Raw genomic sequence first — 22405 nt, 5'->3', positions numbered from 1 at the left:
TTTTTTTTTAATATTAGCAGATTTTTAGTAAATTTACTAATATTTCCTTTACCATTCCAACTAAGCTCTAAGCTTGTACTAGGATATGGTTTACGACAGAAGTCGAATCGCGGGATTCGAACCCCCGACCCCGTGATCGGAAATCCGTACCCTTAACTATTAGGCTATTGACGCTTTAAATTACTTAGAAGGTTTAAATTTAATGTCAATGATTTAAAAATACCAGCAAATTATCTATTATATAATTATATATATTAAAATAGGTTACAGAATGTTTGTTTGTACAATATGGAGACGTAATGAAACAGTCGGGCGCCGCCCATTTCCAATATGAAAGAAAATAAGCAAGAAATGGTGCAAATAAAATGTTCCTTTGTCGTCTATGTCGCGGTCGTTTTGCGTTTGCGTTTCGTTTTGCCCAAATAATGTGTTATTCGAATGTTATTTGATATTGTACTGCCTATAAAAACAAGTTTACTAACGCTGTTTGAAACCTAATATATACTTTTAAATTACTAAATTTAACACTTTACAATCTTAGTGCCGTTACTCAGAGTCGTTAAGTATCGACGCAACACTAGCCTTATTAAAATATCAACGTTTATGTCCCTTCACAAATTATTCTCACACTTGACTTGGTAACTTGGCTCAACGGATCTTGATGAAATTTGGCATACATATATAACATATTCTGGAAGAACACATAGGGTACTAATAATGTTTTTTTTTTTATTCCGCGCGGACCGAGTCGCGAGCGACAGCTAGATAACGGCCAGATTTAAAAGTCAAAAGCTTATGTAGCTTTTACTTTTCTTTGTTTTTCGTTCATTATAAATAATATTACAAACCTATATTGTAGCAACTCTCTCGGTCGCAGCTGTTTTCATCTTTACTCTACAAATAAAACCGCTATAGTTCTGCTTGAAACTTTCGCACTAAATTTTGTCATAAATTAAAGTTAGAAAGTACAAGCTTAAATGGGCTTTGTATTTTCTAAAATGAATCGTTTTAGGTTAAATACAATTTTAAGAAGTGAATTTTACTAATATTACAAATTCGAATATTTAGATGGATGGATGCTTTTTAGAAGGTATCTCCAGAACGACTTCTCTTGATGAAATTTGGCATAGATGAAGAACATAGCCTAAACGCAGGCTATTATTTTTTTAATTCCGCGCGGACGGAGTCGCGGTTGACAGCTAGTAGCCACATACATAAAAGTGTGTTGTAAACACTGTTAGTCTAATTTAGAGTTTTCATTGCCAAAACACATGTATAAAACATATTGTAAATGTTTCTGTACATGTTTTAGAACTTCGCGGTTAATAATGAAAAAATATTGAATGTCATTATAGCAAAAGTACCAGGACTTTATAACTCAAAAGAGGCGATAAAAATAATATAAATTTTATTCATGAAAGCGCATTTCCAAGATTATGTATGCAGAGTCGCAGCCTTTACGCCGAGTGCGAAACATTAAGAGGGAGTTCAAGCTATATTTTATTACGATTCATTGAATTTGAACGAAAAAAAAAAACTAAAACATCGTATTTTAAGAGCAAGCTATCATTGACATAAAAGAATAGTTTTCTAATAACTAAGAGTATAGTTTGCATGACACTTTTGAATTGTACTGGCGGTCTAATATTTGTTCTCTTTCCATTTCATCCCTTTCCTTATAAGCAACGGATAGGAAGCGGAAGGAAATAGGAAGAGGAAATGTCTTTACGTGCGTCTTTTTCTCTATATAACTTTTTTCAGTTTAATTCGAAACACACTAGTTGCAAACATTAAAAATGTTCCTCTTTTCTAGTTCAACAAAAAAGCTTTTTTTAAATGCTAGATATGTTTTTTTTTCGCTTTTCAAATTCCAATTTATTTCTGTTTCATTGAAAAAAAAGCTTTTAATTGGAACTATCGAGCAATCGTGTTATCTTCTCGATATATAACACTCAACAGAGCGTATCTTTTTATTTGTATGTTTTTATATTCCCCATTAAAAGAACTTTTTTGCCAACAATCCTTAAGGCTTCAGTGACGTATTTAGAATAATAAAAGTATAAGAAGCTGTTGTTATTTACTTCGCACTCGTAGAATTAAAGAAACATATTAAATGCTTAATTAATATAGTAAATCAAAAACTACTCTTCCCAAAGAGAACTGTACATTAGGCTGAGATAAAAGATAACGTGTGCGCTATTCCAGACTGCTACCTTTTTGACAAATTGGTTAAAACTACCTGGTTAACAACGATGTTATACAAGTAAACAAAAATGGCTAACAAACGCATAGTTATCAGAAAATCGTGTCTAAAATGTACATCCATTTTGTTAATCCCCGGACATTTAGGCAGGGATAGTGACGCCTTATTTATTGGACACTTTCGGGGCTTTATTTCGGTACATTTGTCGGCCGCTTGGGACTCCCTCTATATATAAAACCTGGAAAGTTCGTGTCTCAAACGAGCTACAATCTCAATTCATGTTTAAAAAGGTGTAACGGTGCGTAGAATATATTGTTTACTAGCTGCCACGTATTTTTTTTACAAGAGAAGGATGCAAACGAGCAGTGGAATCACCGAGGTGTTCATCGACGGCTATAGACATCTATAGCCGTCGATGAACACCTATGTATATTCTGTATTATTCTGGTAGAATTAAAAAATAAATCAATAGTCTATGCGTTATTTCAGATTGTAGTCTGTGTCGGTTTCAAATATTTAAAAGATATTTTGTTACGGAATTATACATCCAAGGAATTGTACCTTAAATTGTCTTGTCTAAGTTATACCGCGTGATAACCGGCCCTTGCCATTTGTAATGCCTTGCAAATATTTTAACTCCTCGGCTAGAATTTGATGAATATTTTATATGGTATGAAAGGAGAGTTTGTGTTGTTTTGAAATATAAATACTTTAAGATAATTGGTAAAGGTTTTATTAAAGTAAGACTAATTTTACGCGAATGATATATGAGTATCATTTTCACTGGCGCATCGCTCGTAAAAATAGTGATCGCTTAGTGGAAAAAGGATCTTATATTCCTGTTACCGGTAAGTATCTTTTAGTGAAATAAGGGTCTAATATTTAATTTCCTTTTGCTTTATGAGATTCGAGGATGGTAGTAAGTTCGAGTGCAGAAGGTTGCTAATGCCATCATGAATCAAAAGATAACGTAGAGTTTCACTGCGCTTTCTCGTTCATTAAATCATATTTAAGTACTCTCTATTATATTTCTTCCGAACGTACGTTTTAACCGTTTATTTTATATTCTAATTCAAAGAAATAGTGTGAATGTATTATAGAAAAAGAATTTAATAACAATATTTTATCTATTCTCTTCAATGTTACTAAAAATCAACCATTTTTAAAGGAAAAAGGTAACCAAAATGAGCTTAATATTTTCAGTATATTATTGTATAATTATTGTATATTTGCATTAAAAAGTTTGTGTCAAATTCTATTAATTTTTTTTTTAAATTTCCTACTCTAATCATTTAGAGTGTAATTTCTTTGTGAACTTATTTATTTATTTTTTATTAAACATTAAGGGCATATATAAAATAGGTTAAATACGTTACCACGTGAGCGATTAAAAGATCCAGGTGTATACGAAAAGTCGAATAAAGTCATGCTCCGTAGGACAGGAAAGTAGGTCAAGCAGGTCGCCAATTACCTGCTGACTTCTTTACCAACAGTATTTATGCAATACTCACTCAGTATAAATAGTATAATAAAAGGAGAAAAAAATGTAAAACGCATGAAGTATTTAAAGGTTACAATATTTCTTTTAATTCTTATGTGTATTTTATAAGCAACACACCTTTAGTGTCCTTCTTATGTGTGCCCACTTCTAGATTCATATTCACTTTCCATCTTTTCAAATTTGGTTGCCGTCTCCACCTAAGTTAAAGTGTAAACGACTTTGACTATAATTGTAATATTTTAATTTATTTAATTTAATTTTAATCTATTCATGTTTTGATAATATCTAGGGTACCTTTACATAGTGTCTGCACAGTATATACTGGTCTTCTGTATATCTTACGTATATTTTAGTAACTTTGAAAATGTCTTTTGTGTTTTTTCATTTGGAAAACTCTTAAAGTGGTGACCAATTACTGTAAGTGGACGGGCGGAAGTTTGTTAACGAGTCCGTTGGCGGTACACAATAGTGCAGTGTAGTGGAGTGTGGTACAGTGTAGTTTAATGTAGTGTAAAATAGTGTAATTCAGTGTAGTGTAAAGTAGTGCAGTGTAGTTTAGTGTATAAAGAGACTAAACTTTCTTTGTGAAAATTTCGCTCTGTTGTTTTAAAAACAATAATTTATTGTTTTTGACTCTGACCTGAAATATAAAGATTTTACGTAACATTAAAATTATTATAATACTTTTATAATACAAGAATAAAAATGTTAATAAATGGAAATGAATTTGATAAAAATAAAAGATTGCAAATATTTGAAGTCACACAGGAATTTTTGTTCTTTCACTTTAAGGGTTTTACCCTAATCAAGAAGTCAATATTAAGTATCATAATATTTTTTTTCTCTCTTAGAAACTAGTTTTTTTTTATATCATAAGGTGGCGAGCGAGCGGCCGTCTGAAATCGCTGAAATAGCGAAGTGACCGTTGCCCATAGACATACGCAATTGCATATACGTTGCCTACCTTTAATCGACGGAGGAAATGATGCACATAAAGAAAATATCTTCCCCTTCCATGCATCCTCTCATCCGGAGAGTTCACTTCCACTTCCCATCCTTTCCTTATAAGAAAATAGATGGGAAGGGAAAGAGGACTAAATTAGGCCTCCGGGATGTAGTTAATTCATTCTTCTTTGTTTATTTTGTAAATAAAACTTATATATTGTACTAAATTATTCAATCCACATTTTAAACAATCAAAGCCTCAGAACAATTTATTTATTGGACAGTTACTAAAGCTTTATTAGTCTTCGTACACTTGGGACTTGGTTTTATTTTGTATTTACAAAGTTAAACACTTAAGAGAGTTGCGCAATAAATGATTAAATAAGTTAGATTTAAAGAGGGCATGAACTTTGTAAGTTAATTGACGTATAAAGAGCTGATTAATATTGCAAGCAAGTATGTGCAGTTTGTAAAATTCTATACTTGAGCCATAGTCTTGAGGGGAATAAGGTAAAACTTCAGATGCAGTGGGAAAGCGTTCAATCGGGCAAGTTACAGAGATGAACTACTTTATATTTTAAAGGTCACATAATGCAAGGGCAATGTCGGTGGGTGCAACTTCACGTTATCACTCATTGGTTAACTGATTGGATGCACATTGCTAAAATGATTTGAAAGGCGTATTGGCGCGAACATAGCGCAGATAAGACTTTATAATTTTTTATATAAGTAGTCATCTCTAAAACAAATGCTAGTACTGTGTTTTTGCTTTTTTATTCTTTCTGTGGACACTAACGATCAGTTACAGTTAAAGCGTTACAATATCAAACTTAAAAAGAGCAAATTAAAAGGTTATTAGTATTTTATATTTACAATACAATATAAACTAATTAAAAATACACTTACGTATAGAATCCGGATTACTTTACATAAATGTAGACGTTTTTAATTACTTTATTATTTATCATTGTAATGAAAATAATATCTTTTTAATTATAAATAAGTAAGCTATCGAAGTATAATTCATGATGTATAATTACAAGCTTTCAAATCAATTGCGAAGTTAACGAAGTGCCAAAGCGGCCGTCCCTCGCGCGGCTGACACTCTCATTATTTCAAACTAACTACTAATAATATTATAATATTGACTTTATTTAACATTAAACGTTGTTCAATTGTTTCTTATTTGTTTGTTATTTTAGTAAGGTTATGTTATTGCTTAATTAAATTTAATCAAGTAACGATCAGATTTGAAATAAGCCGTTTCGATCACTCAAGTCATTTTTTTAATTTTTTTTTATATCATAAGGCGGCAAACGAGCGAGCGGCCACCTGAAATCGCTAAATAGCGAAGTGACCGTTGCCCATAGACACACGCAATTGCATATACGTTGCCTACCTTTAATCGACGGAGGAGAGGATGCACAGAAAGAAAATTATTCGAGTTTATAGCATAATGATTCAGTATATAGCTAAATATGAAAAATAATGCTAAAGTATTATTTATCATAGCTTTCAAACTAAAGCAACAAGTTTTAAATCCGTTGAAACGCAAAGAAGTGGAAAACTATATAGTTATTGAAATTGATCGTTTGGAAAATAACATTTAAGAATCGTTTCGATAAAACCATGATTTAAACTTTATATCTATGCTTATATTTTTAAATGGAAATAAATCTTTGTTATGTATACTCTGAGAGTGTTTAATGGGAATTATAGCATTGGAAAAACACTCAATATAGCTATTTTCTAACCTATAAGTTTCTTTAAATACCAATTTATGACAGAATCGTCAACAAAATACCGTTCACATCTAAACAATATGCTTCCTGTTATACTCTGTTATTATAAAACTTTTTGGTCATGAAAGAAATCGATGAAAACATAAGAAACTTGTTACAAGTCGCGACTACATTGTTGAAAGACATTACGAGAAGTTTAGCAGCTGCTGTAAGCTGTGAACATCTACAAACTTCTGTTTGATAAATGTGACGTCGAGTTGTGCCAAGCGAATGCTGCAAAGTTACTCGTTTTGTAAGGAAATACAATATTTGCTTATTTTTAATAACTTTTGAAGGACATTTTTTCTTTTAAAATTCATGGATGTGTGTAATTCAACTCCCAAAGAGATATAAAAATTTAAATTTTTAAGGAACAAAATATTTTTAAATACAGGTGCATTAACTAAGACAAATCAGCATACAAACGGTTAAGGAAAACAAAACCATAAAATTCAAGAAGAGTGTGTATTTCAAATTTTTTGGCTGATTAGTGAGGGGACATAAACGTTGTCATTTTAATAAGGCTAGTGTTGCGCCGATACACCGGCACAGTGTCGGATTTTCTTCCTAACATTAATTACTAAATAAAACGTAATTGTTTGAATCCTTTGAGTTAAAATATTTTGTTATTACTAAGTTATAACAGCTATTATAACACGTAGAAAGAATTGAAAATCTCCCGATCCAAGATGAATACAATATTGTGCACTTTAAAGAAATTTTAAAAACAAAAATGAAACGAGCGCCAGCATTCATCTTAAGTGCTGGTTCATGTAAGAATAATGTTTCAGCGATACGAGGCCTTTTATACTACTGATATATTTTATATTCACTTTATGACATAGTTACTTCGACACAGGTGCATCAGAGTACATATTACAGGTTTGTAGTAAATATGAGATGATTATGAAATCAAATATATTCAAGCCACAGTATTTATCTTACTAATATATGCGAATGTTTGCATGTATGTTTCTTTGTTTGAAGATATCTCCAAAACAGTCGCATGGATCTCATTGCAATTTGGCACAAATGTAAAACATAATCTGGAAGAACACATAGGATACTTACTTTTTTTAATTCCGCGCGGATGAAGTCACGGGCGACACTACTAAATGAATAAATGATTAAAATTCCCCTCACTTTATGATCTTAGCTATAAATTGTCGAACAATAAATCTCCTAGAGAAACTATATTAAACCTACATTGTTCCCAAAACTTAAAGCTACAAAATAACAATTTTGATTTTACTAACGTTATTGCTTTTCTACGTACTAAGCCAGCGAGCCGAAAACCCGACTGCGATTCCCGTTTTAAACGAATCTCTTCAATACTCGTTTGGAACGCTACTCTATTCGTTTGAAACGCGTTGTTTGCGAAACCAAACGAAACACGATATGAAATTATTAATATTCCGCTTGGCGCGATCATTTTGTGAACTGCAAACGAGTTTTCTCGTTTTTATTTCACAAATTTTAAAATCAAATATGTACATTTTAAAAATAAATTTCGATTTATTTTGATAAAAATTATTCGCGCTATTTTTATAATTTTTATTTATTTAGTGTATGTGTACTTTTAGATTAATAATTTATACTACTCATAAAGTATGTTTTTATTACGTTTAGTGATGTTTAAATGTACTATAAATAATTTATAGAAGATTAACCCGCATTGCGGTAGAGTGTGACAAACACTCCAGTTTGCGTATTGATTTATATTTCTTCTGTATTGTTTTTAATTCCATAACATACTAAATGATTACACATACATACGTCAATTTATCACTGAAGGAGACCCTTAGTGTGGATTTATTAAACTTTGAATGTGGCAGTAAAATGGCGTACGCAATAGGAACCTACCTGGATTGCTGACAAAGGTAATATTTTGCAAAAGATTTTTTGTTTCTAAATGGATAGGAATCTTGATACAAACCTTAGGCAATATAAACTAAATGTTTTGACAAGAAATAAAGCTATTAAAGATTTAAAAGTAAAAAATAATTAATTCAACATCTGTTTCATTTGCTCAATTTACTATGTTATTAAAAATACGTTTTAAACACATGATAAAATGTTAGAAATACAGGGTGACTGCTTTTCATATAAAAATATATGTTGTTTACGTGTTTTGTTAAATTTTCGACAATAAAAATTCGCGATATCTTACAAAATTGCACGAAGTGTTTAAAATAATTTTAATGTTTTTTTTTATGTAAAGTCTTTACGTCAGTATACTAAGCTATAAAATCTTGTGAACATTTCTGACGTAATTATTTTGAGAATATAAAAAAGAAAATCTGACTTTTACGATCGTTTCATTAATTTTTCATCACAGTTTGTATTTTTATAGCAATAAAATGAAAATTAAATAGTAGGAATAAAAATAGAGTTAATTTAAAAAGATTCAAAGGTATAATAGGTCTATATTTTTAAATAAAACATATTATAGATAAGTCTTTTAATCGATACAACTGAATTTTACCACTAATATGTTCAGTTTAGATGGATTGCATTTCATTGTGGGTTTACATTTTTCCAGTTGTCAAGTGCTGGATTCACTGGACTGGAATAATACAAACTGAGTGTTTTACCTTGTATATTTACAATATTTATAAAGCAATACGTACGTTTCAGAACGAGTAAGATAAAAGAAATCAATGCAATTTTAACATTGATACTAACGCCAAATAATTATTGTTATAATATTTTGCTTGAATAGATGGCAACTACTAATATTATAAATGCGAATGGTTGATAGGACTGAGGTATGGATCTCGCTGTAATTTGACATAGATGTAGAACATAGTCTGGAAGAACACATAGGCATACTTATAAAGTTTTTTTCAGTGTGGAAGTAGTCGCGGGTGACAGCTAATCCGATTATAAGATGAGAAATGTTTATATTCGTTTTCGTTCCCTGAATGTCATAAGGGGACAGTCACTCGCGCTTATTGTGTTTATCATTTATGTTTAGTTCTTATAGATTTAGAATCTATTTGCCTTTTAGGTTTAAATATATAATTATACACATAACAATGTTAAAATCAATTATTAATTAAAATATAAGCTTATTGATATAAAAAGGTATTAAGTAAATGAACAATCAGGCTGTATGTCGGCCATATTACATTTTGGAGTTCGGCCAACATGGCTGCCGATAATAATTACATTACAGGGTGTTCGTGTTTCCACCTCGTTGAATATCACTACTTTACATCTGCTCTGAAAAATTATATTTCATTCACTGTGATTGTCATAATGTTTTTGTATTTTTAAAATAAAAACTTTCATATATTAAAAACAATACATAAAATAAGATTTTTCTGTAAAGTTTATAATAAATTGAATTTTAAAAAAGTTAAAAAAACTCATTGTGTTTTTACTTCAGTCGAATGCAATGAAAAATAGTTTAGCTTGGAAATTCAAGTTCTATATTTTAACCTTTAACAAAGGTTTTTAATCTTGTGTGATCATTAGGAATGCAATTCTTATGTTAGAAAGAAGCCGTCGCAGACTAGTGCAGTGAGTTATGTCCTCATATATCCTCAGGAAGCGAGTACACGTTTCTCATATATTCTCTAGTTGATATATCCGCTTAATGTTATATGTAGTTAGGAAATTGATTGCGTTAGCTATAAAACGTATAAACTTAAAACATCTAGACAAGCGCATTTCGGAATACCTAAGGAACTTTACTTCTTTTTAATATTATTGGCATTAAAATTAGTTTTTGAGCCGTTACTAACTCTAGAATTATATGGATCAATGTATTCCGAGTTAAAAAAAATATTTAACTAAGATTGATTATAGATAGAGTTTAGGTTTTTTTCAGTGATTTAAATTGGAACTTAAAGTCGATCTCAAATTATTTTATTATGTGATTAATTCTTTATAATATCGGAAAGATTTTTTTTTTACACACAAAACTTTTATCATCTAAATTACACCCTGTATATGTTCCTACAAGTCTCTCAAGCCACAAAGACCCGCGCGACCTTTGTATATGTCAACAGTCCTATGTAAATAGTAAAAAACCTCCCTCCCACTTGTCTTGTGAAGGCTTTCAAAACAATGCAGAGAGAATTAAAAAGTAACAGCCTTAGGCTACATACTGGCAGAAAAGAAAAGTAAAAATTACGTCATTTTGTTAACTAAAATTAAGGTCATCTTTTATTTTGGTTTTAAAATATATTTTCTAAAGTAATCAAGCTGATAGTTTTTTTAAATGAAAAACAATTTATTTATTTATTTTATTACTGTATAAAATATTATATTTTAGCTTAGATTGCTAAGAAGTAATAATTGCAAGTGATTCTTCAATAATCCTTTTCGGTCACTTCACAATTCCAAATATAAAGTTCTTAATATAACAATTACTGTACTCAAAACAGTCAATTAGTCATCATATCTCTGAGTGCGAAAATAATCATGGATAAAGGCCATATTTGTTATTCTGTGCCATTTGTGGTTCGCTGCGTAAATTATATTTCTTTTCGAATTTTTGTAACCATGCTCTTTTGACTTCTTCAACAGCAACAGGATCTTGTGTTGTCGATGTCCTAGCTCTTGCTATACTTTGTAGATAAGATTCATACATACTCATTCTTGGTAACACTGAATTATCTTCAGCTGGCTCCAATGGTACACTGATAGGAGCAAAAGGTATAGATAGCATTTGTTTCCTTGTATCTCCAAATATGTGTTGAAATTCCGGTTGATTTTCTGTCGCGTTGGCAATTGCTTGTGTGGTTATCGTAGACGATGTTGGTGTGAAGACTGTCGGTCTGTTCTCTTCGTCCCAGATGACGGAGTCTAGCCATCTCGCGAAGCTGGATACTTTTGGGAAGGCGTGTGTTCTCGTGTATACTGCACACGTGTGCAGGAATGTTGCGATGCCGACTAGAGTGTTGTTTTGTATGACAGCTCCGCCGTCATCTCTCTGAAAAAATGCCTCATTTAGCACTTAATATTACGGGAAGTAACATAGTAATGAAAATATAGATTTATTGGGAACTAGCTGTTGCCCGCGACTCTGTCCGCACGGAATTATAAAAACTTAATAAGTAGGTTATGTGTTCTTACAGACTATGTTCTACATCTATACCAAATTTCAAGAAGGTCCGTTGTGCCATTCTGTAGATACTTTCTAACAAACATCCATCACTTCATCCAACCATCCATCCATCCAAACATACACTGAATTGCCGTAATCATTACATACAAATTATTATATATCGCATGTTTATTTGACTATGTAATTCTTTTTATTTATATTAATTCTTATGTAAAAATTAATAATTACTTACTCGACAGAAGTGTCGATTAGGATCCTGCACCCCGGCGGCACAAACGTAGTGTCCGGGCAACAGTTTTGTCGCAGGTTCGCATATTGTAGAGTCTATCAGAGGCGCATTGAGTACACGTAAATGCTGCAAAAATAGAACAAAAGAGTTTAACAAAAATATCTTTTTCTATTTAAAAAAAAAGATTATAACTTAATACTTTAGTCAGATTTATTGTAATATTTGCTTACCCCATTTGGCGTCCACGCTAGTATGGAGGCGAGGTAACCCAAATTGACCTCTTCATCCGGCTTGGGCAGGCTGACAGGAGCGATGCGTGCGCTAAACTCCAAGGCCACAGTCAACTTCATAGCCGATACTTTCAAGTCGAAGTTGTTAATTAGGATTCTTATCTATAAAAATTATAATAGTTATACGCAATGTAAATATATCCCTATATTACAGAAGACAACGAAAACTGAGTTCTAAATGTGTGATTGATTTTTATAGCACAATTAGCGCTCAGTCTGTCATTTTGTCGGAGCAGAATTAAAAAAAATAGCCTGTAATTTGCGTGCATCTGCTACCTTCCCGTTCAAGTCCCGTTTAAATCGGTCTAGTTGTTCCGTAGATTACCCTAAACAAACTCGGCCTTACGAGAGGAGAGACACACAGACAGACAAGAATTTAAAAAATTGTCTTTTCATTATCAGCTACGCATATACATCATGTATACGAAATAACTTACTTTTCAATATTACATACAAATACTCCTATTTATTAATATGTAGAGATACATTATTAGTTTTTCTGACCTATTGCACAATTAATTTGTGTTGTTTTATAATGTATTATATATTTACCTTATGTATGGCACCACTCTTGTTGTTATATGAGCTGCCGACACGCAGCGTGTAGTTGCCAAGATACTTATGTGTCACGTACGATGATATTATGTCTCTGAAATTAATATATAACATAACGAAACTATTGTTAAACGAGCTTAGTTTTTTTATAGAATATAAAATGTCGCTTAGTAATAAATAACAAGGCCATGAAAGACAGACAAACATTGCTTAATTACGGTGAAGGAAAACATCGTAATGCTCAAATCTTATCTTACGATCTTGATTCTTACTAATATAATAAATCTGAATGGATGGATGGATGTTTGTAAGAAGGAACTCTATATGAACACTAATCAAGACTTCTAATATATATACATATATATTTTTAATTCTTCGCGGACGGAGTCGCAGGCGACAATTAGTCTGCAAATAAATCCAAAGTCAAGCAATCCGTACTTGTCTAGCGTTGTCTATGACCTAGTCACCTATAACATGGTTTAGGCCCGCAAAAGCTGATGGTTTACTCACGGATCAAAGCACTTTGACAGCGTAAGCGACCAATATGTGTTGAGAATGGTGGCGCTGCAGACGTAGGTGCTGTTATGTAGCAGCGAGCCTGCGTAGGGATGCTGGTAGACTTGAGTCACAGCTGGCCCTATGTGCTCCCCGCTGTCCTCGACATCGCGGTCTCCTAAAGAGTTCGACTGGTTAATAATGTTAGGAAGAAAATCCGACAATGTGCCGGTGTACTGGCGCAACACTAGCTTTACTGAAATGTCGACGGTCTCATCACTAATCATTCTGACACTTGACTTTGTAACGAAAGCGCGCCATTCTCGCCAAAGGACTCTAAATAATAATCTCTAAAATTAATTAATTTTTCGTTCTTTGTTTTATATCTGGCTGGAACTTGCTTTTGTATTTTCATATTTCTTTTTAAATATCGAACGTTTTTATTTCTTTTTAAACAATTTTGATTCGATCTCCTAAGAATGATGCTTGGAAGTTAACTTACCACTGATATTAGCTTGGGTAATATTTGTGCTGTTTGTATCCAATTCGTCCATATCACGGTCAGCTGAAGAAAAAAAAAATTTCAATCAAGTTACGAAGTAACAAACAATGATAATGTTATCAGCGGTCGTTGAATTTTTTCGAAGTAGTTTTTACTAGACAGAATAATTGAGTTGCCGTAAACTTTTCTTTCAAGGCACAGGATCGGGCATTGTGGCAATCGATGGGGGACGCCTACGTCTAGCAGTGGATGAATTTAGGTTGAATATGATGACGATAAAACTTTTCTCTCTATGTAAATAGTAAAATAATGAGAAACCCTCTTCTCCTTATGGGAAGAAAAGGTACATCTAATCTTTCCAAAGATATCTTCTCTCAGTCCATTAGAAAAAGGCCAGCAACGCAATCGTAACTCTTTTGATTCTTGCACACTTAAGTAACAATTATCAAGAAATCCTGGAGCTTGTTTAACGTATTTATAATATACTAGCTACCGCCAGCGACTCCGTTCATACGGGATTAAGAAAATATAGTAATCGATTTTCAGACCTATTGAATATGCACATTAAGTTTAATAAAAATCGGTTTCTGAGTAGTATAATAACTAACATTGTCATACGACAATTTTATGTAAGATAAATAATATTATAAATGGGAATGTTTGGATGGATGGATGGATGTTTGTTTGAAGATATCTCCAGAACGGCTATATAGATCTCGCTAAAATTTGGTATAGATGTAGAACGTGGAAGAACACATAGGTTACTAATAAAGTTTTTTTTAAATTTTTCGCGAATAGAGTCGCGGGCGACAGCTAGTATAAGATAATTACGTACCCATCTCACCAGAGTCCATTGCATCTTCCTCGCTAGCCAGCTTCGCCTGAACGCAATACAGCACAACGCAACATAGAGCTACAATATCGGACCACATCTTAACCCTGGACTCTATTGTACCGCTCTGAGAGCACAGCCTGCGTTCTCTCTGATTGCACCGCACCACAGACTAAACAATGTTTACACATGTACATCGAATATAAAGTCTACGTATAAAAAATCACTCTATTACTTATTAAGTCTGAGATTTCAAATTTTATATAATTATTTTATTTTTTGTAATTTTAATATGTTAATTAAATTAATCGTTTAAAATAATATTATCTGATTTTTAGTAATAACTGTTCTTTTTTAAATACAGTAGCTTAATATCTAGAAATTAATTGATGAAGTAAGTCTATGTTTGTTTTATACGACACTAGCTGTCGCCCGCGATTCCGGCCGTGTGGATATATAAAAAACTTAATCAGTGTACCACCCATCCATATCTATATATATAAAAGTAAGTCGTGTTAGTTACGCTATTTATAACTCAAGAACGGCTGTACTGACATGGCTGAAAATTGGTGAGGAGGTAGCTTAGAGCCAGGAGACGGACTTAGGATACTATTTATTCAATTTTTTTTTAATTTATGCCTTGAAGAGCTGTTTTTTATTTAACTTACTAATATTATAAATGCGAATGTTTAGATGGATGTGATATGGATAGATGGATGGGTGGGCTACACTAATTAAGTTTTATTATATCCACGCGGACGGAATCGCGGGCGACAGCTAGTCTTAGGTTAAAAACAAAGTTAAATTTCAACAAATAAGTATTTATATAGATAAGTTTTCATAGTCGTAATTTCGTTAGCAAACCACAAACTTATATAATAACTATATTTATATAAGATTACAATAAAACTTTTTTCATTACTGAAAGAAATGAACCGTAATGTTGTTAAAGAAAGATTTATGAGTCGTATTTACTTTATTTCTCTTATATAAAATATGCAAAATAAATCTAGAATCTGATTGTGCTTTTTTTAGCATTTAAATAATATAAGAATAACGTTTAAATTCTTTTAGTTAAAATATAAAAATAAAAGCTTATAAAATTTTACATCATTTAAAAAAAAAACACTTCAATACTCGAATACAAAAATGAGTGCTTTAGAAATATATTTATTTATTATTGTAACATTATAAAACCATTTTTCAATCCATAATTATTTTAACATGAAAAAAATACAAAAAAATATTTTTATTGTCAGGTCTAAAATATTCGATATTCTACGCACACTAACGACTTCAGGATGTTTTGCCGTAGCATATGTTTGTTTGTGTCAACATTGATTGCGAGTTAACTACTAGATGAAAAGTACTCGAGAAAATACAACACCCTCTATCGTTTAATATTATTATCACACAAAAGTACATAGACATATCAACGAAAACTAAAGAGGTAGACAGGCACAACGGATTACCATTTGGCGCGGGACAAACCTCTCTTTAAAATTATAAGAGAGTTTGATAATAATTTTAGATTCCCTTGGACGCAACTTTGACGCCATGCAGAGAAATGGCCACTAAGACCATGCCTTAGTGTAGATTAAATCCGATATATCTACACTTACCACGTATGTTATCACTAGCGGTCGCCCGCGACTCCGTCCCCGCGGAATTAAAAGATAAATATAATTAGTAGGCTATGTGTTACGTATGTCAAATTTCATCGAGATCCGTTCAGCCATTCTGGAGATACCTTCAAACACCCATATGGATGGATATCCATCTGTACATTCGCGTTTATAATATTACTAAGATTTAAAAACTCTAAGTGAAGCTGGACATTTGCTTCATATTTGTGTATAGGTTTTGTTATTTATATAATTACTTAATGGAAATATTATTACATAAAATTTTAAGGTTATCTTTTAAAAATTGTTTAATTTATAATGTTTAATATAAGGTAACTTGAATAAGGCTTTATAAAGTTGGAACGTATTGTTGCTAAAATGATAAATGAGCCTCTTCCTGCGCACGTCTCTGAAGTCGTTACACGAACATAATGTTCAGATTAATGGACAGATATTTACTACGATACTTGTTTCAAACTACACGAATTATAAAATTACTTAAATAATTTATTATAACAATTGATTGAATAAATTACTGTTATTAATTTAGCTGTGAATTATTAAAAAAAATCAGTGGAATATTGTTTAGCAAAGAATTATGTATTCAACCTCTTTGGTAGACAAGAAGTTTGCGTTCTACCAAAGAGGTGGCAGACTGGCCACTAAGACTTTTGTCTATTTTAAATTAGAATGAAATAAAGATGAAAAAAGAAGAGAAAAGAGCGGGAAAATTTAATAATGAAATATGATCGTGGTAGAGGTTCGGTCAACTAATAACTAAATAAGAGTTTAAATATAAAAAGTCAAAGATCAATGGAATTAAATACATTTTGGCTGCCACATATAACTAGACCCGATCTTTGTCTATTAATCTTCCATACCTTTCTAATAAGAGCGGGATGTAAAAAAGAATATGATAGATTATCAGCGTGCCCTTTTTTCTACGTATGGTTGGAACATAATGTACTCTTCTGAACAAGAAAGAAGTCTCCTTCGAAATAATGTGGTTGTCGTGTGAAATTATAGTTCAATGTACTATTTACCACAAAAATAACATGTACATTTGTTACAGAAGCTGGTGGTGGGAGGTCCCAACCAGAGGAACTGGCGCGGTATCCTCATCGCACTCCTGGTGATTGTCCTTGTACTGGCGCTGATTGTCACCTCCGTGGTATTGCTCACACCACCTGATGAGGGGCCCAGGATCAGGGGCCGTCGTTTCCGTATCCAGGACCTGCTTACTGATGAACTGGTGCCTGTGCGATGGAATGGCACCTGGATATCAGGTATGCCTTGGCTATGGTACAATAAAATTAAGTTTTGAAATAAACCTAAGAACAATTTTTTTTTGCCTAAGAAGAGAAGTTGCTTTTAGGATAGTGCAGATGTATAATTCAAATCGTTAAAATATTTACCGTCATACTAAGAGTCTTAGTAATGTTCAACTTACCGTCAGTTTCTGATACCAAAATACCCATTTAAAACATATTATCTCTGTTTTGTCAAAGATTTTGGTCTCGGAAACTTAGGGTTAGACTTTGAGTATAGCAATTAAATAACACGTTGTTTCTTTAAAGCCTTATAAATAAACTAGCGGACCCGACAGACGTTGTCCTGTCTACACGTCTTTAACTTGAATATTATTTAAAATTTGACACTGCGACGGTAGCTCCGTCTGTCGGATCCAATGTAAAACATTCCAAAATCAACAACTAATAATAAATTAAAAATTAATTAAAAAAATATTGTCCAGCGGACAAAATTGTGAATCTAAACCATTCCCAGATCCCCTTGAACACACACAAAAAATTTCATCAAAATCGCTCCAGTCGTTTGAGAGAAGTTCAGTGACATACACACTCACAGAAGAATTATACATATATAAAGATTATATACTTTATAAATATGTATTTAGTATTTATTTACATAGATTAAATTCGTATGAATAAACCTAAACGAAGCAATCCTGTGAATAGGCGTAGAATGTGTATATTAAGCAAATTGCAGGTTCGCTCGTAAAAATTCTCTTTACTGATTACTCTGAATATTTTACTAGGCGTTTGCTTTTATTAACGCAAGATGTCGCGCTACGAATATTTCATTCCATTCCGTTAAATAAACTTCTAAATGTACATCATAAATATAGTTAAGTTTTATGCGTACTTTTGGGTTAAAATGTTTTTTTTTTGCTACAGTCTTCACAAGAAGTCACATCTTATCTTACTTCTTACTAATATTATAAATGCAAAAGTTTAGATGGATGGATATTTGAATGAATTTATCTCCCGTATGGCTCAACGGATTTTGTTGAAATTAGTCACATATATAGAACATAGTCTGAAAAAACACGTAGGCTACTTATTAAGTTTTTTTTTTTAATCCCGGACGGATTAACGGACGGAGTTGCAGGCAACAGCTAGTGAACTATAAGTCTATGGTAATTAAAGTAGCAATATTTAAAAATAACGAAAATCTTGAAGCGAAGTTATAAAACGAGTAAAATGTTACATAACACTATTTTCTACATAATTTAAAAGTTTTATGTTATAGTTATTAATAATCCGACGTAGTATTCAATGCATCTTTGTTTCAGGAGATGAATATGTATACAGAGATGCGTGGGGCGGTATCAGCCTCATGTTCGCGGCTAATCAGACTTCCAAAACGCTTATGCCAAACACTACATTTGTAAGTATTGAACTATGACGACATGTTTCCTGTTTATTAGTAGTCACACATCCCTTTTCTACAGACACAAGTCTAGCTTAAATTTAATTTTGACGTATACCTTTATAAATTTCTGCGCCACGATGTTTTCCTTCTCCGCTTGGTATCTATGCCAGCGACGTTCTTCCCGTGATTATGCTATTTGAGTAATCTTATGTTAATTATTTTGTTACCAGAGAGTTCTAGAACCAGCGTCTTTCTCGTTGTCCGCTGACCGTCGATTTCTTTTGCTGGCCCAAAGTCTACGTCAACTCCACCGTCACTCCTACCTCGCTAGATATACAGTATACGATATACTGACCACGTAAGTAGAAAATTGAACGAATGACTGAATGAACTGAATGAGACGATTACTGAGTTTGTTACCGACCTACATATCTGGCTAAATGAATTATAAAGTCGTATAGTGGTTATGAATAAATTGCCAAATAACTAACCGGTAGTTTCAAAGTGCTAAATCTCTGTATAAACATATCGTCAACCCTGTAATTATCTTTGATAAAACAGAGATATCAACATGTTTAGTAGCGATCTTGGTCTAAGAAACCTACGGTAAATCGTTTAAATTTTCGTGAAGCGTAATTAAAGAATGATATTAAATTATCGGTGCTGCCATCTGATCAAGGGTACTTGAGTATAACGGTTATATTTAGATTAGATTAGATGAGATTAGATGAGATTAGATTAGATTAACGATTCCATAACGAACTTCGAAAATGTATAGAACTGACATCAACTTCCGATAAGTCACGTGTATGAATCGCTTCAAAGGTTCGCAGATCTTTCCATTTTTCAATTAATATGTATCTTACAATTTAAACAAAAACGGTAACACATAATAGTTCTTCTCAAATAATGCAATTCTTCGCTCAGTTGAAGTAAACAAAACCCGCGTTGACTTTAGTTTCTCTAGAACTGACTGAGTTCTACTTATTTATTCAAGTTTCAATGAAGATGTTCGCTTTAAAGTTTCACTGAAGAATCCACTGCTCTGTACTGCACGTTACTCTTTTGTTAAAGTTAACTAAAGTTAAATATATTTTATACATTTTGAAATCTTTAGATGCAGACGAAACGTTTTTAACTTTAAAATAATGAAAAGCGTCTGGAGAATAAATAGCATTGAAATATGGAGTTTTTAAATATTTCATTCCAAATTTTTGCTTAAAATAATATAAATCCAATATTATATAAGATTTAAATACTAAAAATTGTCCTAAAGACAAGAACCAACACCTAAACTTTGAATTCCATTACAGAGAATCTTACCCCCTCACACCTTTACCTGACGAGGTAGGAGGAGGTGTGATCAGTGAGGGTCCATACCTCCTCCTCGCGATGTGGACTCCCAAAGGCCATGGGCTCATCACTGTGCGGGACTATGACATCTACTATAGACCAGCTCCAAGGTCTTCCACCGGATATCGCGTCACTGACACGGGGAAAACCGGCACAATATATAATGGTGTACCTGATTGGTTATACGAAGGTAATTTAATTTGAGAACGATTTTGGGAATCATTTTGGTTTGATTTGTGCTTTTGGTCTTCTTATTTATAGTATTTCTATTTTGACGATAGAGAGAGTTGCCTCAATTATTTAGATATTCACAGTAATATTCGTTGCAGAAGAGATCCTCAAGTCGCGCTCCGCTCTGTGGATGTCAGGTGACGGGCACATGGTGCTGTACGCAACATTCAATGATACTCTGGTGCGCGAGCAGAGGTTCCCTTGGTACGGCGCCGCACTGGACACTGACGATCCTGCTAAGGTGAACTCTCTCACGTAAAGTTACTGTTAAATCTGTGGAATTAACTCCCATTTGTGTGTTTACTTTGTGACATGAATTTCTTTGGTTATTGTTGAATTTTGTTATTAAATAAAGTTTTTTTTTTTTAAATTTGTACTTCCTAGGCTCAAAAGTCTGAAACTTTTGACTGATATTTTATAAACAAGGTAAATAAAAGAGAAACGTTGATTTGGTTTCTTAGTGAAACTATGGTTGTATGTCCCTAGGGTACCAAAATTTAGTCAACATTTTGTTATTAAATTATGGAAGAATATAAGAATCTTAATTTCCAATACTAGACATATCCAGAGATAAAGAGCGTGAGGTATCCAAAGCCGGGCACCAATAACCCCACAGTGAAGCTGACAGTTGCAGACATCGCGGACCCCAAGCACATCCGTACGAGGCATCTCACGCCCCCTAAAGTAATCCTCGAACAAGGGTAAGTGGGATACACATAACTAACAAAAAAAACGATTCTTATAAGCATCTTCCCAAATCGCAATTAGTCAAATGTCTAAATTCCATAATCTTCGGTAGTTACGAATCCGGGACTGAGTTGGGAAGTCGCGGGATCGGGAAAAGTGGAGACTTTTGTTGTCGGAAGACCAGACTTACTTCGCTTTATGTCACCCTACTTGGTTAAATAAAGCTAGAAAGTGTTAAACTATTATATTTAATATTTTCTATTTTATCCTGTTTTAAAAAATACCCAAGGATTAACACAGTGTTTAGTATTGGAAGAAAGTGAAGACAATTAATTCTGGGCGCATTCGGCAGTACCCACTGTTGTGGCTGGTGACAACGTTATTTTTCCTTAAGGGACTACTACTTGACGAGCGCGCAGTGGGTGTCGCTGACAGAGGTGTGCGTGGTGTGGCTCACTCGTATACAGAACCTCTCCGTCGTGTCTGTCTGCAAGAGCCCCATGTGGAACTGTCAGGAGGTAGACATTTGAAATATGAATATGCATAAATAGGCGCCATATTGTTTGAATATTAAAAAATAATTTTACTAATATTTATCTTACTAATATTATAAATGTGAATGAATGGATGTTTGTTAAAAGGTATCTCCAAAACTGCTCTACGGATCGTGATGAAATTTGGCACAAATGTATAATATAATTTGGAAGAACAATTAGGCTAGTAATAAAGTTTTTTTAATACCGTGCGGACGCAGTCAGGGGCAGAAGCTAGTCGATTATTTTTATATTGATGACATGTAAAAATAATCGATGCATTTAGGTGTACAGGATAACATCAGGCAGTGAGAGCTGGGTGGAGAGCGCGCCAGCTCCGCTGTGGTCAGCTGGCGGCGGTGCGCTGGTGACGCTGGCGCCAGTGCGGGACGGTCCAGCGGGACTGTTCCGGCACGTGGTGCGCGCGGAGCACAACGCGCACGGTCCCCGCGCTCTGCCTCTCACACACGGCAGCTTCGATGTGGTCAAACTGCTCGCCTGGGACCACAACAACCAGCACATGTCAGATATAAACTGTTTCTTTACATTATAATACTTACATCTTTATTTTAAACCTAATAATGTTTGTATAACACTTAAACTATGTTAGAAACAATTAAAAAAAGATTCTTAGTATCTATAGTAGCAGTAACTATAAACAATTTATATTAGTAACATTGCCGAGACATGTTCAGTGTCGTAACATTTCTGGAAAAAAAATTGCTTAGTAAAAGACGTATAAGATTTTTTTTAATATTGGTAGTATTGAAGGTTACACTCAGAGAAGTTAATTGATCACTGAGTACTGTATGCTTCTTAGGGAACATATCCATACTACGTGACCTATTTTTTTTTAGTTTTTTCGATCCCTCCCACCCCTCGGTGACCACTCA

The 22405-nt window shown here is 33.1% G+C and overlaps 2 protein-coding genes across 3 annotated transcripts in view; one reads left to right on the top strand and one right to left on the bottom strand.

Moving 5' to 3' along the window:
* The window catches only part of Dpp10 (Dipeptidyl peptidase 10), a 29121-nt gene that overhangs the window by 822 nt on the left and 5894 nt on the right, over positions 1 to 22405 (top strand). Inside the window, exons 2-9 of the mRNA XM_013306610.1 lie at positions 17108 to 17321; positions 18629 to 18723; positions 18939 to 19066; positions 20022 to 20251; positions 20391 to 20533; positions 20851 to 20993; positions 21374 to 21497; positions 21799 to 22034. Coding sequence (XP_013162064.1) covers positions 17108 to 17321; positions 18629 to 18723; positions 18939 to 19066; positions 20022 to 20251; positions 20391 to 20533; positions 20851 to 20993; positions 21374 to 21497; positions 21799 to 22034 — 1313 coding nt within the window. The remainder of the gene's footprint in view (positions 1 to 17107; positions 17322 to 18628; positions 18724 to 18938; positions 19067 to 20021; positions 20252 to 20390; positions 20534 to 20850; positions 20994 to 21373; positions 21498 to 21798; positions 22035 to 22405) is intronic.
* LOC106113734 (trypsin epsilon) lies at positions 10732 to 14589 on the bottom strand. Of its 2 annotated transcripts, none has more exons than XM_013306624.1 (7): positions 14414 to 14589; positions 13579 to 13641; positions 13092 to 13254; positions 12579 to 12675; positions 11967 to 12128; positions 11740 to 11862; positions 10732 to 11372 (listed from the first exon to the last, which is right to left on the bottom strand). In XM_013306624.1, exons 1-7 carry the CDS (start codon positions 14508 to 14510, stop codon positions 10860 to 10862), a joined length of 1218 nt encoding a protein of 405 aa, XP_013162078.1. In that variant the 5' UTR covers positions 14511 to 14589; the 3' UTR covers positions 10732 to 10859. The 2 variants fall into 2 exon arrangements, with proteins under 2 accessions (XP_013162078.1, XP_013162087.1); XM_013306633.1 differs by having other exon boundaries at positions 14423 to 14589.

The sequence above is a fragment of the Papilio xuthus genome, unplaced genomic scaffold (assembly GCF_000836235.2).
Source record: "Papilio xuthus unplaced genomic scaffold, Pxut_1.1 DF829758.1, whole genome shotgun sequence".
Lineage (NCBI taxonomy): Eukaryota > Metazoa > Arthropoda > Insecta > Lepidoptera > Papilionidae > Papilio > Papilio xuthus.
This window is presented reverse-complemented; position numbering and strand designations above follow the sequence as displayed.